Here is a 17434-nt window from a genome sequence, read left to right on the forward strand (position 1 = left end):
GCTTGCCGTCAGTAGTTCGATAAAGACTTACTTTGGCACCGATTTCAGATCATCGGGTGCATTGGGTCCTAACCTCATATTCTGTGCGGTCAGCTGCGACGTATTGTACGAATCGTAGCTGGACACACTGTCGTACGATCCGTTCGCTTTACTCGGCGTGTTGGTGTTGCTTCCGGCCGGTGGCGGCGGCTGATGGCCGCCCGTACCGCGGCCACGATCGAGCGACGTGTTCGGGTTACGCTCTAGTGAACTGCCGGGCGCACCAGTTCCGTTCATCATCGGCATCACGCCCGATCGCTTGTCGGTACCGGGCGCAAGTCCGAGCAGCTGATTTCTGCTGCTGTACTCTTCGTGTACCGTTGGATCGTGCAGCGCGTCGCTGGAAGATTGTTTGCCACCAAACAGTCGCTCCTGGGCGGACCGACCAAGAGTGCCACCCGAGCTGGAATTGCGCGATGGAAGTGAAGACCCAGATGTACTGGGGGCACCACTAGCCGTGGCCGGTTTCGATGCTCGATCGACGCGAGGCGGTAGATCAGGGACTGACGCAATGCGGGGGGAAAACATTAGTGATTAGTGAGTGATTAGTGAAAATGAACCAAAATTCCACTCACCATTGCCAAAGTGCGCACCATTTGCTGTACCCTGTATCGGTGGGGCAGGCCGGGCCGAAGACGCTCCATAGATGGCGTCTTCCGCAGTTATACCGCTAGTCGAAGGGCCAGCCGTGTTGCTCGACGAAAACCCATACTTATTGTCCACCGTCATCCGGCGCGGGTGTCCCGCATGGTCGTACGGGTTCTTTACGGGATGATCACCGCGAATGAGGAAGGAGAGATCAAACCAATTAACTTTGTGTTCCGAGCAGTTCCATTACCATCCTTACACTTGCTTTAGTCACACACACGAAGGATGACGATGAATGGAGGTGAGGATAGAAGGTGTTATGTTAACACTTTTGGAAATCGGAAGTATGATAAGCCAGAAACTGCCCAGAGAAAACAAAATAGTGTCAAAGCCGGGGCCCCGAAACTATTTCCTATTTCCTGACAGTTTCTGGCCGGAAGAAAAGATGTGAGTGACCAAGCAGAATAGGGAGGAAAAATAGACAGACGATACTGTTAGCTTACCGTGTATGGTGGTGGCATTCCGTCACCGAGTTCTCTATCCCTATCCAAGTTATCCTGATTAGTGGCAATCGATGGATCAGAGCTTGATTTCACCAGTTGTGGTAAGTTGCCCAATGAGAGTGATGCCGATGGTCCCGGGCTCAGCTCCAGATCCGACTCCGGACTCGAAGCGTAGGACAGGCGGGAGGTCGTCATCGGGAAAAGGAAATCATCGGACAAGGATTCTACCGGCTACGGGGGTCGTAAGGAGCGTTTGCAGGAGTTTCAAGGACCGCGGAGGATTACGTTTCGTAGCGATCACAGCAAAAATACAAATCAAATAAAAACGAACACGAAAACAACATTCGCTCGAGTGGAGATGTTTGTTTGCGGAAAGGATAGGAGTATGATGATGATGATAATGGCGAATACAGGAATCGTACAGCCGCGGGATGGATGTGTTAGGTAGTGATGGCCGGTTACAGCAGAGGCGCACACGTCGAAAGAACGGCACCGGACGTATGGTACAGTGTATATTTGGTTGGCGGTTAGTTTGCGACATTTCGATCATTGTTTGTGTTTCGTCCGTTGCCACGATCGTCGGGACACGCGTTATTGGTATAGTTTATGTTCGCATTCATTCGCGTATCCGCGTGACGAATAAGCGTATATGGCAGACGAATGAGTAAAAAATATGAAAAAGACAGAAAAAAACACACTGTTAGAGACTGGTAAAGGGACTCAAAAATGGAGAGAAATCTTCCACTGTGCACCCCGAAGGCCAGAAAAATCTTTCCGGCGACGGCACACGCGTGTTTACATACTAAAATACCTCCACCACCCAGCAAGAAGATGTTAGGTTCACGTTCAAGTATTACCACCAAAAGACCACCAAAAATCCAAGCGCCAAGATGTGTTAGTTGTCAATGTAAGCAAAAGACGGACTGTCATGCACACGATTTCCGTTCAGATCGACCGTCGTTAGCAGGTTAGAGGCTGGCAACGACCCACAAACCATTAGCTCGCCATTAGAGCAGCAGCCATTTTCGGTGCATTTCAGGTTAGTAGGATCACCATTGCTATAGGGCCGGGTTCGATCGACAGCAGATGGATGATAGGAAGCGTTCATTATGTCGCGGCCAGGATTGTGGTAGTAAGGAGTGGCATGCACCGTGGTCGACGATTGTCGCGCGCTGGGTGGAGGAAGCTCATCATCGTACAGCAAGTGTTCCGACGAGCTGCCCGTTGCCGTCGATGACTTGCCTCCGCCACCCTGAGACGTAGCCAGGCTCAGGGACGAACGTTGAATGGTTGGATTCGAATGGCGCAATTCCGCACTCATCATCAAAGGTTGATGATAGTCGCCCATTGGTCGGCCAACCAGTGGGGATCGTTGGCCTAACGGTTCAACGGTATTCGGTTGGCCGGCATTGACGGGGAATGACAGAGACTTGGAAGCGGCATGATAGGGCCTGAAGATGGTTGCATGTGATTGCCGGTGAACGGTAGCGGCGAGCGAGTTAATGTTAGCGGCGGCTGGCATTGAGTAGCGGTACGGGGTACGAGGATTGCTATCCGCTTGCAACGGTTTGGGCAATGGCATCGGGGAAACATAGCTACAGCACGACAGCGGACACGGAGGAGGGAAGTAGGGAAGAAATATGTCGGGTGCTAGATCCACACGCTGCTGCGCGGGAACGGCGGGCGTAATAAATGGTTCGAAACAACGGAACAACAATGAATGGACGCACAGTGCAAATATAGACAGACACCAACACGAGTATGATACACAAAATGGAGGAAGGAAAAGAAAGAAAAATAATAATCAATTTTAGACACCATTCTGCCACCATTATCACACGATGAAGGTAGTCCGAAAGTCCCACAACGCGCTGAATCTGAAAATGACCTGTAAATCTATGACCCTCTACGCACAACGTTCTACATCTACGCCATACGCACTACATGGAACACTTCCACCAACATTACAAGCGACGAACCGAGACGGAAATGCTTGCGGTTTACCTTTGTCTCCGACATCCACACGGCACCACTCTGCTGCTGGTCGATGGAATCCCTCAGCTTCCGGTACCAGGTGTCCGGGTCGTTCAGATTGATCGTGGTGCTGAACACGTGCGACCAGACGCGCTCCAGCTTTTGGCACTGTTCGAACAGCTTCTTGCTGCTCTTGTGAGCGGACTTTGGCAGTCCCTGGCGCATCTGCTTGATCGTGTGTTTGCTCTCCGCCTTCAGGAACAGCACGATCGGGTAGAACTGGGCGTAGTTCAAGCGATCGACGGCGTTCGGGGTGACATCGAGCAGTGCGTGTTTGCCCCGATCCATGATGTCACGGATGTTGGACAGCCGCACGATACCGCCGCACTTGGACGAACCCTTATCGTCGTCCTGCAGCGGTGCCGTGTACTTGTCCGGGAAGTCCTTCATCAGTCGCTCGCGCGCAATGTCCGCCACCGGTCCGAAGGTTACGACCGGCCGCACGAAGCCCGGATGGCGCAGCACGACCCGCTCGTACGCCGGAAACTTTGAGATGGCATCGGAAAACACAACGTCGTCCCAGTTCTCGCGCGACAGCGACTTGGATCGCCGGTGCGTCGAGCGACGCCGCCGGAAGAAGCTGACCCGCGACTCGGAAGCGTTCAGCTCCTTTTTGCTCGCATTAAACTGCACCGTGGCCAGCTCCTCGGCCCGCGCTTTGTTCGGGATGACACCCCGCTGGAGCTCCTGGTGGCCTCGCCCGATGCGCAGCACCTGCCAGGCGCCGACCACGCCATTGTACAGCGTGTCTATCACCCGGAACACGTCGCCCGCCTTGAACGACAGCTCGCCCTTTGTCGGCGTATCGCAGTGAAAGTGTGTTTTGATGTGAAACGAATCGCCCCGCTGCTGCGCGGTGATCGTGTCGAACTCTTCCCGGCAGTACTGCACGATCAGATCGATGCGATCCTGCAGACTGAGCAAAAACAGGACCGCTTCCTCCCTGGTAACTCCGTTCATGTCCATATCGTTCACCTTCAGTATCTTGTCGCCCGGTACGAGGCCCTGCGCGGACGCGGGACTGTTCTGCTGGACGGCTGTCACGAAGATGCCCACCTCGTTGCCACCGGTCAACCGGATACCGACCGAGCCCTCCTTCTGGAATGTAATGTACCGCGGTTCGCTCGTCGGTGGTTTCTCGTCCAGCAGCTGGCGCCGCGTTGCGTAGAAGTCTTCGCCGCGCGGTGGCGGTGGTCTCGGTGGTTCGTCCACGGCGCTCCGTGATCGTGAATGGCCCGACGGACCACCGTCGACGCCCGTCGTCCGGCTCGAGGTACCGGGTGGCGTGCTGGGTCTATCGAGCTGTTGCAGCGAAATATCGGTCAGTGGACCCCTCGAACGGCCCCGGGGCGTGAGGTTACTTTTGTCGTCCACCAACAGTGTGCTCATGGCCGACGGGCGCGTCGGAGGTTGTACGTACAGATTCTGACCTGAGTACGGGCCGCCCGTGCCGTTCAGATAGCTTTCGTCCATATTGCTACAGTTTGACACTTGAGCCGCGTGCGAGTAGACCGAAGACTGCATACCAGGGCTGGCAACACCACCGCTACCAGAACCACCGTACCCAGCACCGTTCGCATCGCGCACCACGGCCAGCGTTAGCCGTTCCTTGCACCCGTCGATGATCTTCTTCGCCTCCTTCAAGCTCATCGCATCGTTGCAGTTCGTGTTGTGTATTCTGGTAACCAGGTCACCTTCCTGCAGCGAGTATCCGTTGGCCGCCAGCTGATCTTTCGTCTTGGAAGATATTTCCTGAGAAAAGAGGGTGGTTGGCGGTCATTTGGCTGCTTGCTTACGGGGGACTCTCCCACTTACCCTAATGAACAGTCTGCACCCGAGGACGATGCCAAAATCGTCCTTTTTGTTCGCCTTCGCTACGATGACTTTGATTTGCTGCTGAGATCCATTGTTGGCCACCAGACCGAGCCCGGTAGAGCTAAGGCTGTGCTGATGCTGGTGCGAATTCATCCCAACGCCGGGTGGTGGTGGTGGTCCACCACCGGCAGTTCCGACGCCTGTGGTGGCCGAGGCGGGTCCCCCTGCGCCAGGCATGACCATATTCGCCGGTAACGGATGCAGCAGGGTATGGTTTGGAACACGGCGCTTCACCATCAGCGTTACGGTGTTGCCACTGTCCCGCAGGACCTGGACGGCCGTGGCGTACTCAACGTTTTCCAGCGATATGCCGTTCACGGAAATGATGCGATCGTTCACCCTGGGGGAGAAAACAAACGTTGAGTGCTACTTCTTCGGGGTTTCCGGGGTCCGGTCAGCACACTCACTGTAGCTGTCCCTCGGCGGGTCCATTCTTCAGCACATCGCTCACCGCTATGGACGGGTCACCGTTGGCGAAGTGCGGGTTATCGCGGCCACCGGACACGGCAATGCCGAACCCATAGCCGGGCACCCGCGACAGCGTGACGGTGTTGTAGTCCCAGGATGTCCGTTCAACCTGCAACAAAGAGGCAAAACGCCATATTAGGGATCGCATTCAAAATTGGGTTCGGCCACATTAACGGGGTACGAAAACCGAAAGAGGATCCAATCAAATCGATAATCGATCCGTCGCCAAATAGGGACACCGAGCAATAACACCCTTAAGCGCTGCGCTGAGTGACCGCAATTTGGTGATAGTGGCGAGGTCCATTCTTTCGCTTGATAAATCACCGAATCGTGTTCCGTTTATGGACCGAGCATCGCCCTCACAGAAAACACAGCACAATTTACAGTACCAACAAAACAAACCATACGGCCACAGCCTCGATGCTGAACCCGCATACCGTGCCATACTTCAACTGGCGGCTGCAAGAGAGACCCCGGACCCCTTGGATCCGGTATCAAACGGAAGAATCTGTGGGCGCATACAAGGGTGCCCATTGATGAGGCATAACTATGCTTCCGGTGGTCCACCGTCATCATCAGCTGCTGGCTGGCGAGCGATCGAGGCTTATCTCGGTGATGTTCCGAACACGATTTTAATCAAGCGTAATTCAATTAAAAGCCGACAACTTATGTTGGCCTTGGTTGAGAGCGCGATGTCATCTCGTAGTGTGCGTTGCGCCGAGCGCAGACTTAGACCACGGATAAAGAAAGACAACAACTAAAGCCATCAACAGGAGATTTTCATTAAACGGCCGCGGTGCCGAACCTGGTTCCGGTCCGGTTTCGTCATCAGCGGTCGCGATCCCAGCAAAGCAGCCGTGATTTTATTCAGTTCGTTAGCCAAGCCCACGATCGAGCCAGGCACACACATTGTTATGCATTCGTTCCGATCGGTGAAAAGAAATCACTTGACTGTGATTGTAAAGTCCAGCGGCAACATCACCGTGGCCTGGACCGTAGAAAGCCGGGCCCATTTGAATTTGTCGTTTCGTCATAAATTAGTATTAATTAACTACCGATTGTCCACCACCGGGCGGGGGATTGCGCGCGCTCTGCTGGCCCGATTTAAGTGGCCCACGCCGCGGCGGACATTAATTGACCATCGGGTGGCCGCACCAGAGAGAGCCAGGGTTTTTTACACTTTCACCACCGGCCATTGATTAGGAGAGCGTTCGTTAGATAAAAAAGAGTCCCTATCGGAGGCTGCCTCAAGGAAGGGCCCCCTCACCGGAGGGTCCCAGACCCTCGGTCTGATAGATATTCACGGTGGAACCGCACAAATCGGTGCTACTAGTTTTGTCCGTGGAAATCTCAACCACCCGGGAGAAAGCATGGCCAATCGAACGCTGCACGAACATGTTATCAGTGTCGCGCCGTTCAAATTAACGTCCGCCCTGGTCGGACAGTCGAGGGACCACGCTGAACAACCGCCTCGATCACCATTATCAGTTGAGGGGACATGAGAAAATCGTGATGGCGACAACTGATACGTTGGCTCGATCTCCATAGGTCTTGTAGGAACCTTAGCGATAGCGAAAATCGCCGTCAAACTCAATGACCGACCGATCAGAAATCGGGCGCGCGATCGGAACCCTCATTACTGCCTCCCCTCAACGTGTGAGTGACACCGCAGGGAGACACTCTTTTAGCACCCTCCGGTGGACAGAGGTGTGTCGGTGTGAAAATGTGAAAAAAGCCTCAGACGCGATACATAAAAATGGCACAAACGAAGGAGGGTCCCAGAAAGGCACGACGACAAATTCACACGATCCACCGAGGGAAAAAAACCAAAGCCAGCCACCAAAGTGACCACCAAAAGCAGACCAGAGGGCACATAAAACGTGCATAATGGGCCCCGTGCAAGCGACATAGATTCGGTTCAATTTCATGCCAACATTCCGCCGTGGCCGGGTAGCGTGTCGAGGGCGCCCGGCGGCGGATCGAAACACGGCCGATTGCGGTTCGCGTACGCGGGAAACCATTAGGAGCTGCCGAGAGCCTGGCCGATGCTGGGGTGGGCTTTGCTCAATCTCTATCGGCCAGCCCTGGCCCGCCCAGCCCAGCCTAGGCGGCCATTACTCAATCCGTAAAGTGAACGAAACTACAAAGTGCGCCCTCCGCGGGGAAGGGCAACCCCGCTCGGGGCCGCTGCCAAATGGCCCTCCTGCCCTTGCGCGAGACCCCCCGAGTCACAGGCTGACGATGAAATGGAGAAATGTAGTTCCTTTCTTTTTATTTCACCATTAAGTAGCGCACACCGACCGTTTTTCACCCGTAAGTGGTCTAAGGGCTGTCGGGGAGGATCCGGGGGGGCGGTAAAAATCGATCGGTGGCTTTTGTAGGTTATGATTAAACCCACCTCGCCGCCTCCTCCGTCGTTTCCGACGCGCGTGGCGACACTTGGCGGTGAAATGGAATGTTTGGTCTAGAGGTTCCGCGCACACCGCACAATGTCGCACACACAACAAACCGCACGTTTAAACAATGGGCCCCCGCCACCCTGTGCGTCACACACACGTCACGCTGGTTTCTATCCGGTCCGGGGGTTGATCGCCCTTTGGCAGCGCAACGCCGCGGATCGGATCGGAGCGTCAAGTGTGACCACGAGAAACGCGCCGAGAAGTAACACATAAGGGTTTCACTTTCCCGGTCACCCGGGGCCGATGCCAATGCCGTCTCCGGGGGCCGATCGGTTTTCACGAGACACACGATTCGAAATTGTTCATTATCATACACAACAGAAAGTGGCGACCGGCCGGCCCGGTGGAGCGATCGCGAGAAGGGAGGATCAATTCAAATCGCACGGCCGTTTGGCGGAACAACACCGCGGAAAAAAGGGAAATCAAATGAAGAAAAACACAAGAAAGCAACCGCGCTGTTGACCATTCCCGCTGACGAAGTGAAAAGCCCCCCGCGTGTGTGGCCGCGTGTGGAGGATCCACTCCAAGAAACACACCGGAAGAAACCGCGCCGGCCCGCCACGTACGCCATTAGCCAGCCACCGGTCGGCGTATCGGTGGTCACTTTCACCACACTCGCACTCGTTTTCCGAGCCCAAGTGACCGACAGCAGTGCACGCACGCACCGATCGGACCGCACCGTGACCAACCAACAGTAGCACAACGGCGCCGAGTCAACTCCGGGGCCCATCGATGGAGTGCGGAGAAAATCGCCGGTCTAGGATGGGGCTACCTGTGTAGGGGGCCGCCTCACACGGTGGTGGGGCCTCTGCCGACGTGCAAACGCAAATCAGTGTTTAATGTGTCAATTAGCATTCAAGATGTCGTTGCGTCATCAGCGCTGCGCAAGCGAAAACCGGGCCCTTGTCGATGGCCCAACAATGTTTACGCTGTGCGCCTTCGCAGAGGCGATTATTGCTCGGCGATTGGTACATTGGCGAACGGACGGGCGGTGAATGATGTCCCAAGCAGGGCTATTCTAATGGCACGTAATTGATGCCTTTTTGCTAAACCCTGGCGCGGTACTAGCTTTAATAATGAAAGCAATTGGACAAATGTTTGATCGAACACTATTAGCTTTGAACACTTCAGTCCCAGTGATTGGTGTCAGTATTGGCAAATTTGTTGATTTTATGTCAAGCTTCATTTGCTGGATCATTTGTTTTTTGCGGATTTTACTATCGAAAAATGTATCCTCGAAGATGCTATTGGTTGGATCAGCTGAGAGTTATCTATTATGAACTATGGCACAAGCACCAGACGATCAATCTAGACGAGACACCATCCACAAGGCATAAAACTATACTCCACACTCAACGAAAGGAGTTCTATTCATCGCTAGGGGACTTCATTGAATTATTGAAATTATTGAAATGCATCCACAACGTGGAGCGTTAAGAGGATACCTCGATACGGTCGGATGCTGCGCAAAATAACACGTCTGCTAATCAGAGGTTTAAAACGCGGAGCCGAACGTTAAATGCGTCGCTTCCCTCGGCACACAATGCTACGCCCTGGAAGGCTCCATCCAACACTAACACTCTGCCCGGCCATTCTGCCAGCAGCGCGAAAGCATTCCTTGGCACGCATCCGCAACCTCGTGCAGCGCGCGGCTTTGCGCACACACCTGGCACCGGCCGGGACCCCGGGCCTCGCCCGTTTCGAAGGAATTTGGCCACTTCAGCTCCGCGGCACGGACTGCCTGCAACCACGGAGATCGCAAACTGCATTCAAACCGTACACCGTCTTCGCTCTCGCTCTGTCCCGGCTCCGTCGCCAATAGCGGCTCCAACGAAACGAGCCCAACAACATTCGCGCATTCCGCACGCAAGAGAATCAAGGCTCCGGCCGGCCGAAGGTGGACAGATGGAGGACTGCGGACACCGGAGCCGACGGCCAGAGCGAGAACGACGATGGCCGCAGATGTGGTAAAACTGGTCAGGTGAGTTTTTTTTCTCTCCGTATCCTCCTCCAAACATTCAACCACCCTCCGCGCCCGCGGTCTTCGAGGTAGTGTGCTCCTCTTCGAGGGTCGCCCCGGCTCCGGTGAGTGAGTTCTGCGCGGCGCAGAACTCCCACTCGCGCATGGCCACTTGGCAGCCCGCGGGCCCCGCGCTCTTCCTTCCTGGCAGCCGGGGGGACAGGTTTGCTTTCGCAGATTGTGGTAGCATGATTAATTTTTTGATATATTACTATGATGCAAACACGCGTGCCGATGGTAGGCCCCCAAAAAACTGCCTTCCCGCTCGCTGGTGGTGTTGGTGTGGGCAAAGGGAGCGTGTCGACGGTCGCCATGTCTACACACCATAACCTAGAGCGCGAGATCTATCGATTACAACGCAACGCCTATGCAAGCACCGTCATCGTCGTCATCGGCACGACCACTTATGCTTTTCAAATCAAACCGGCCGCAGCGAGCGGCCACAGCGCAATCATCATTTGCGCAGAGAACCGCAAACCGGACCCCCCGCTTGAAGGACACTACACTATCGTTTGATGTAATCATAGGCATTCCAGTGGCCCAGCCACCGTCTATCGGAAAGGATTGATTTCTGTCACTTAGGTTGTCTCTGAGAGCTGTATGAAACCGAAACGAAGGAACTGAAATTCCTATTTTATTACCTACAAGATCCCGCAGACCCGAGAAGCCGATACTGATGGGTTGCCTTCCCTTTAACGGCACCGATCCGGAAACAATCCGATCCGATTCTTGTTGGACAGGGTTTTTCGAAGTCCCAGAAGTTACTTACGATAGAATACGCATTCCACGCGCCGGGTTTTATCCTATCAGAGCCCAGCCACAAACCACAAAAACCGATTTCTAGGGTGTCCTCGGTGGATTAGCGCATTAAATCGCGCTAAGCGATGGAACCGCAGAGTATCGACAGGTGATCAGCCAGCCACAAGCATCGACAACGGACACCACCTTGACGAGTCACACACACACACGCCATTTGCACAATCACTCACCGCGAGGGCCGTGGCAAATGGCAAACTGCATTCCACAGGCCGCGATCGTCAGGTGAAGCCAGCCGGGCAAACGGCTGGATCCTCACATCCAGACGATCAGAGTCGCGGTCAGCATCCCTGCAGCTGCGGATGAAGGTGATCGTTTATAACAACAACGTCAAAAAAACGGTGACACAGAAACTCAAACAATCCTCTCTCGCTGATCAGCAGCAGATCACCCCAACAACGGAGAATGCGCCGACGAAGCGCTGATGATGCCCCCCGCTCGGCCACGGCTGCGGCCAATGGCTACTGTCGGCGGGGTTTTAAATGAGTGAAATTAATAACACACACCCCCGGTCCAAGGCTATTAGGCGAACCGGAAAGAGAAAGGGAAAACGCACACACACGCAGACTGTGGTGAACCTCCTCCCCCCGTCTCCAGGTCGTAACGGGTCCGTGGATCGCGAATTACCAGCGCCGCGGCAAAGTACGGAGCAGAGACCACGGACCGCGCAACAAGATTAACGACGGATAATCTGTTCATCGGACGGCCCGTATGTGTGTGTGTGTCCGTCGGCGGTGGAAGAAGAAAATGGACCGAAAGAGGGCTCCGTCGGATGCACGGTCAGCAGTCGACGCACTGCCAGAGGCTAGATTATTTACGAACGAACGAGATCGGAAAGATCAAGAATTGGTCACTGTTCAGCAGACAGAGCAGGCAGAATCATTTCTATTGTTTGTGGTACGAATTACGCGACACGTTAGCATTAAGTCTGCATCTGGACCTGAATCGGGCATTTGGGCTATTGGGTTTAAATTCCAAACTCCATGTGAAAACTGGAAGTCGGGCACTAGACTAGGTTTGAGGAGTTTCAGTGGTCAGAATTTGGGGTTCATACAGCAAATGGCGTCGCTTAGTGACAATACTAGACACATTCCGCAACTTTGAGAACGTCAAAACGGCCGGCGTGGCTACGGCTAAGTCTTGAGCCACAGTCTTTTCCAAGGAATCAAGATGACCTTGTCCACGGGCCCGGGGGAAGATTTCTAGACACGAAATATCCCGGTTTCGGTTCCCTTCCTCACTGTCTTCCCCACTACGGCCACTACAACTTTCCGACTAGGCCTGGGACCGTTTTTACCTGGGAATCGCTGTGAAAGTGGTTGTTGGGCAGATGATTGGCCCCGTTCGGTGATCCGAGCATGTCCATCATTTCGGGGCGATGGATGATTTCTACGCCGAAACCGATGAAGGAACCGAGGGGATCCGGCGCGCAGCTATAGCAGATCCAGCCTCGTGGCTGCGGTGGTGGCTTGTTGGTCGATGGTCGGAACCGCACAGGCAGGTGCGCAACGCATTCCTTTCCAATTCAGATCCTCCGCGGTGTAATGGCGCTTCACGGAGCAGGTCCGGAGGCAGATCTCGGCAGACCTCTCGGCCAGTAAGCCACCGGCACCACGGGCTGCGGTTACGTATACCGCGTGTGTGTCAGGGTGCTAATGGAGGGGTTGGGCTTCGGAATTTCGCACGGGCTGGAATGTCTCGCGCGCCTCGTGAGGTCCACAAACTTGGCCGGGGGCACTACTTCTATCACCACGCTCACGTCACACGTCACTTGAGTGTATAACACACGCAGCACCAGCGGAAGCCTTGAATTTATAATTCCGATCACTACTAAACACCATCGGTCGGGACAGGTTGCTTGTTGGGTGGTGCTGCCCTGCGGGGTGACGGTTAGGAAGGTGGTGCGTGTTAGGTGCTTCTCATTTTACTTTTGTTCGGCATCCTCCGGGCATCCGTCGAACCAAGTGACGGAAGACACGGGCACACCTAACCTAAAATAGCATTCTCCTTTTCCGTCACCGTCTGAGACGGCGACGAAGCCCACTTTGATATTCTAACTTGCGTCTCGCACTTTGTTTGACTTGCTCACTGGCCCTCTCGCTCGCTCCTTCTGGCTCGCTTTCTTCACACAATCTTCACGTTGTTCAAATCCTGCGGTTCGCGTGGAGGAGATATTTTACAGAGACTCCCTCCCTATCTTTTGGGCTTTCGTGGCCAGGTACTGCCGCCGCTGTCGTCACCCACCACCACCCTGAACCCACCCAAATGCGCACAATAAACAAACCGGAGACGCACACAGACACGCAGACACACACACACGCCTCGAAGTATACATCAAGCGTGACCGATTTGATAGACAGAGTCGCAGTCGCGCTGAATGGTTTCTGGAGGGCACGGAACAGTCCCGGGCGGGGGGAGAAGGGAAAACAGGAGACCGGTTTCTTGCCTAAGTGAGGGTGTATGCGTGTGTGTGTGTGTGTTTATTATTTAACTCTCCTTCGCGGCTCAATGCGCCTTCTGGGTATGGTTCCTTTTCACTCTTCCCACAAACCTGTTGAGTACCGCGGGCGCACCAGAGCGAGAAAGAGACCGTGTCGATTGTCTCACTCTCTACCCTTTTCGGTCGCACACGCACCAGCAATGCACACACACAGGAGGCTCGCGGCTCCTCTCTATGCTCGTACGCACCAACGCGAGCCGCGGACGCACACACATCCAAAAGGCTCAACCAAAGTTCACTTATGCACGACACGCACGAGCCACACAAAATGCTGGGTGCGATTAAATTTCCTACCGAGTGAGTGAGTGAGCGAGCGCGTGTTGTCTCGCTTACGCGCGCCAAAATAAAGCGACGCTTAAATAAAGCTCCACAGGATGGCGACTCCGAAGATTCTTGGCTGTTCCTCTTCCTCGACGGGAGAGGCTCCTGCGGGATGTGTGTGGGCCGGATCGGCGCAAGCTTTCGCGACCGGCGCACCTCTCGCCTATGCCACCTTTCTCATTCACTCACTCAGCGTTCGCGAAATACCCGAAAAAAGCTTCTTCTCGACCGCCGCAAGGATAAGCAGCCTGCTTATTCCTGCAAATCCAGGATCTAAGAGGGTAGCCTTTTGCCGGGAATGCGTCGACTGGGATTTAAAGGAGGCCCAAAATAAGACGAAATCTGGCACCTTTTCTCCAGTTCTTCTTGTTTCCCTGCTCTTCAAAAGAACACACGCGAAAGGAAAAATAGGAACCCCGTGTGGAAGCACGACGAGGAAGTCAAATCACGTCTTTTCACGGTACTCGCGGAGCGTTTGAAATTTGAGCCGACTACACACGCGGAGACTGACTTTTTCTCCGTTGCCCAGGGGGCTTGTCACAGCATTCTTGGATTGTTGAAACTTCCGAGAGCACCCACCAACCTCACACAAACACGCGTGCGAACGGACCACATTCACATACACACAAACACACACCCATGCCGCCGTTGCTAAGGGAATGCGGGATTGGTCGGGACACGACGGGCCCGAGTTATCCTGGAGCTCGATCACGGCCACAACGTTGGAATGCCATCGGACGCGCACCCCGAGTCGTGGCTGTTTTGCGTCGTAAAACGGGAGATTTAATTTGGATTTCAAGATGATTTGAATTTGTTTTTTCCCCCCGGTATTTACACTGCTTATTAGCGAACACGCTCGCACACACACACACGGGGACACTGGCGCGGCGTCACGCCACGCTGCCTTCTTTCACGCCAAAAAGGGCGCTTACGGAACGGGGGAGGCTGCTGGGCGCAATCAGCGAGTGGAACGGGCTTTAACGGGTCGCCAAACCACACGGTTACAGAGCGAGGTGACACAGCGAGGGCCGACAGGAGCACGACACGGACGCGCGCTGCTTACTCGATGGGCCCACGGCACGAAATAAAATGGACGCCAGCCGAAACGAGTTTCCAAGCTCGAAAACGGACCAAATCGGCGCACGGGGATCGGCGGCAACCCGTCCCTCTTTAGCACTCGGTCGGCAACGTCTTATGGTGCGAAGGAGAGAGAGAGAGAGCGAAAGAAACCAATATGATGGACCGCGTCGTAAACAACGCAACGCGGCGACACGCAGAGAGCTCTCCCAGCATCTCTAAGCCGCAGCCACCAGCATCTCGTCCATCGAAACCCGTGACAGAGATTCATAAGAAAGCGACAGAGAGAGCGAGAGCGAAGCTAGGGGGTGCGACAGAGAACGGTAGAGCGCGAGAGCGAGCGAGAGAGAAAAGGCTCAAAGTGGTCGTAAAGGAAACGCAAAAAGCCTCCAACAAGACGAACAGTTTACCGAAAGAGAAAGAAACACGGAGAGAGAGAGACTCAACAAAGCGCACAAGATTGAGAGAAGGAGCGAGCTTTGCGAATGCTTTGTGCGCGATCACTCTCTCACTTTCTCTCTCTCTTTCACTCCGGCCGTATCCTTAACGTACGCGCAACACGATCACGTATTGCTGCAATTTGAGTTTGGCGAAAAATGAGAACGAAAAAAAACAATCGAGCTTTTCGATCTTCGACACCATCGCAAGGCGCACGAGAATTGCAACAGATCCGTTTTTTTTCCGGGCATCAGCTTCGGGTTGCCTTTTTGCTGGTTGCAAATGTTAACCCGCCTGCCTGTGAAGGATAGGGCGGCCACATTACTGTTCGCGTCACACCACCACATCGAACCGGCGCAATGTCCATAAGCCGAGCCGTGATAGGCAGAGTTATGTTGGGCAAGCTTATCGCATGAGTCACGGTCCGTTTCCAGCGATAGCCTGCGAAAGCGTCCGCCGAGCACAGTATTGGCACAAGTTGGCAAAAACACACAAACATTTTTCCGAAATACTCATCAAAGTGTGAATACGTTTGGAAGTAAGCTAACATAGGGAAAGGAACTCAGCTTAAGCCCATAAGTTGGCCTTTGCTAAGATTTTCCTAAAGCTTTTGGACGTTTGGGCAATATGGCAATCAACAAATTCTTCATTGATGACGTTGCCGAAGCTCGCGGCAGCCAATTCTCTTTATCTTTAGCATTGTTCTTTCTCGTTCAAAGAAGCGAGTGAGAGTGTATCCCACACACACAGAACCGCCAAAACTGAGGCCATGTCCTGCGCCCCAGAGCGCGTGCTTTATCTGTATTTATTTTTGTAACGAAATGTGTGTTGTCTAAATTTCATTTCCTGGAGCAGACTAAACACCGAACAGAGACCGTATCTTTCCCTAATTTATGGCTTTCATGCTCTGTTTGTCCGGTGATTGGTCCGCTCATGTGAGAATAACTTTCGTTTAATGCGTTGATGAAGTCGGCAGAATGACAGATAAACATTGCGTGGTGCCAGAATGCTTAATGTCCATTTAGTCAGACACCATAAATGAGTTTTTCTGTTCGCTTCAAACACACTGTGAAATACGGAAACAATAGAAAATCATGGCTACCCACCAAGCAAGTCAATCAGTGTCACCCCGCGGCCACCAATCAATACCCCTTCTTTGGATTGGAGCGAAAGAAACGAAAGATTTTAACGCTCGACCTGAGGCCCGCCAGGAAAGGAACCCGCCCAATGTGCGCGGGGTGCACGCGCGACCGCGGCAAATTTGTCCCCGACCTCCGCCCGACTGGAGGAAGTGTGCGAAGATGCCAAACAATGGAGAAGTTAAGGCGAAGTTGCACCAACCCGCAGACACAGAGTTGGCAGACGGTCGCGGCGCCGCGAAGAAGCCCAAAACTTATTTGGCATATCGGGGACTTCGGACGTGTTCTGCTTTGTGCGAGTATCGCGCAACGTTATAGCCGGTTTTTTGCGTGTCCCTCTTTTAGAAGATTTGCGAGAGAACAGAAGAGGGTAAAGTAAACATTGTCAGCGAAGAATGCGCCCAAAAACAGCGAACAAAAAAGCAGTCCGGAAATGGAATAAATGTTTGTCAAAAGTTTACACTCCCAAGCACCGATGGCGCTGCGGATCTGTAAGCTGTTTCGGACAGCCGACAGAGTTTCGGAGCCGAAAACGTTGTTCCGTGCGTTTTCAATCGATTTTCTTCAAACTCCATTCTTATGCTAACTCTACTTGAAGAACGTAAAGGACAGATTAGTAACGCAAACCACGCTTGCCGTCAGCTGCTCCCGGCACGCAATCGTGCAAATATTTGCCACCGTCCAGCATTAATTCACGTGTCTTCCCACGGGGGGCGTAATTATTTGATTGATGAAAACATTCCAAGAATTTTTACCGAACGGGCCACGTGCTCCGGTCACAAGGGCGATCCCCAACATGATTGCCCCCCTTTGCACTCTGGGCGCGCCCTCGCACATGCTGCTAATCAGCGACATAAATCTAACGAGCTGAAGAAAAAGTCAAAATAAAACGGTCCCGCGCGCCTTTTCAGCCTACCTTGGCCGCCTTTTGCTGGTGCCGTTTGCTACCGAATCCTGCCCCGACCGACGACGGCTGGAGGTATTTGTCGTTAATCATCTCGAAGATTTCGGCCGGCGAAGGAATTTTGTAGAAACGACGAAAACTCCCCCTCAAACCGCCACCACCACCCGACGCCCCCGCCGGTGGGCGACGCCCGTGCGGCTGCTGCTGATGGTCGGCCGGTCCGGCTGGGTAAATTCCAGTGGCCGCGGTCGGA

General features: G+C 53.9%; 1 protein-coding gene across 1 annotated transcript in view; it reads right to left on the reverse strand.

The window, feature by feature from the left end:
* Positions 1–17434, reverse strand: part of LOC128270063 (tight junction protein ZO-1) — a 42481-nt gene that overhangs the window by 9054 nt on the left and 15993 nt on the right. The window contains exons 4-9 of the mRNA XM_053007467.1: positions 5447–5616; positions 4980–5379; positions 3135–4916; positions 1131–1361; positions 615–801; positions 32–542 (exon numbers count right to left, since the gene is read on the reverse strand). Coding sequence (XP_052863427.1) covers positions 32–542; positions 615–801; positions 1131–1361; positions 3135–4916; positions 4980–5379; positions 5447–5616 — 3281 coding nt within the window. The remainder of the gene's footprint in view (positions 1–31; positions 543–614; positions 802–1130; positions 1362–3134; positions 4917–4979; positions 5380–5446; positions 5617–17434) is intronic.

This window comes from Anopheles cruzii, chromosome 3, assembly GCF_943734635.1.
Source record: "Anopheles cruzii chromosome 3, idAnoCruzAS_RS32_06, whole genome shotgun sequence".
NCBI lineage: Eukaryota > Metazoa > Arthropoda > Insecta > Diptera > Culicidae > Anopheles > Anopheles cruzii.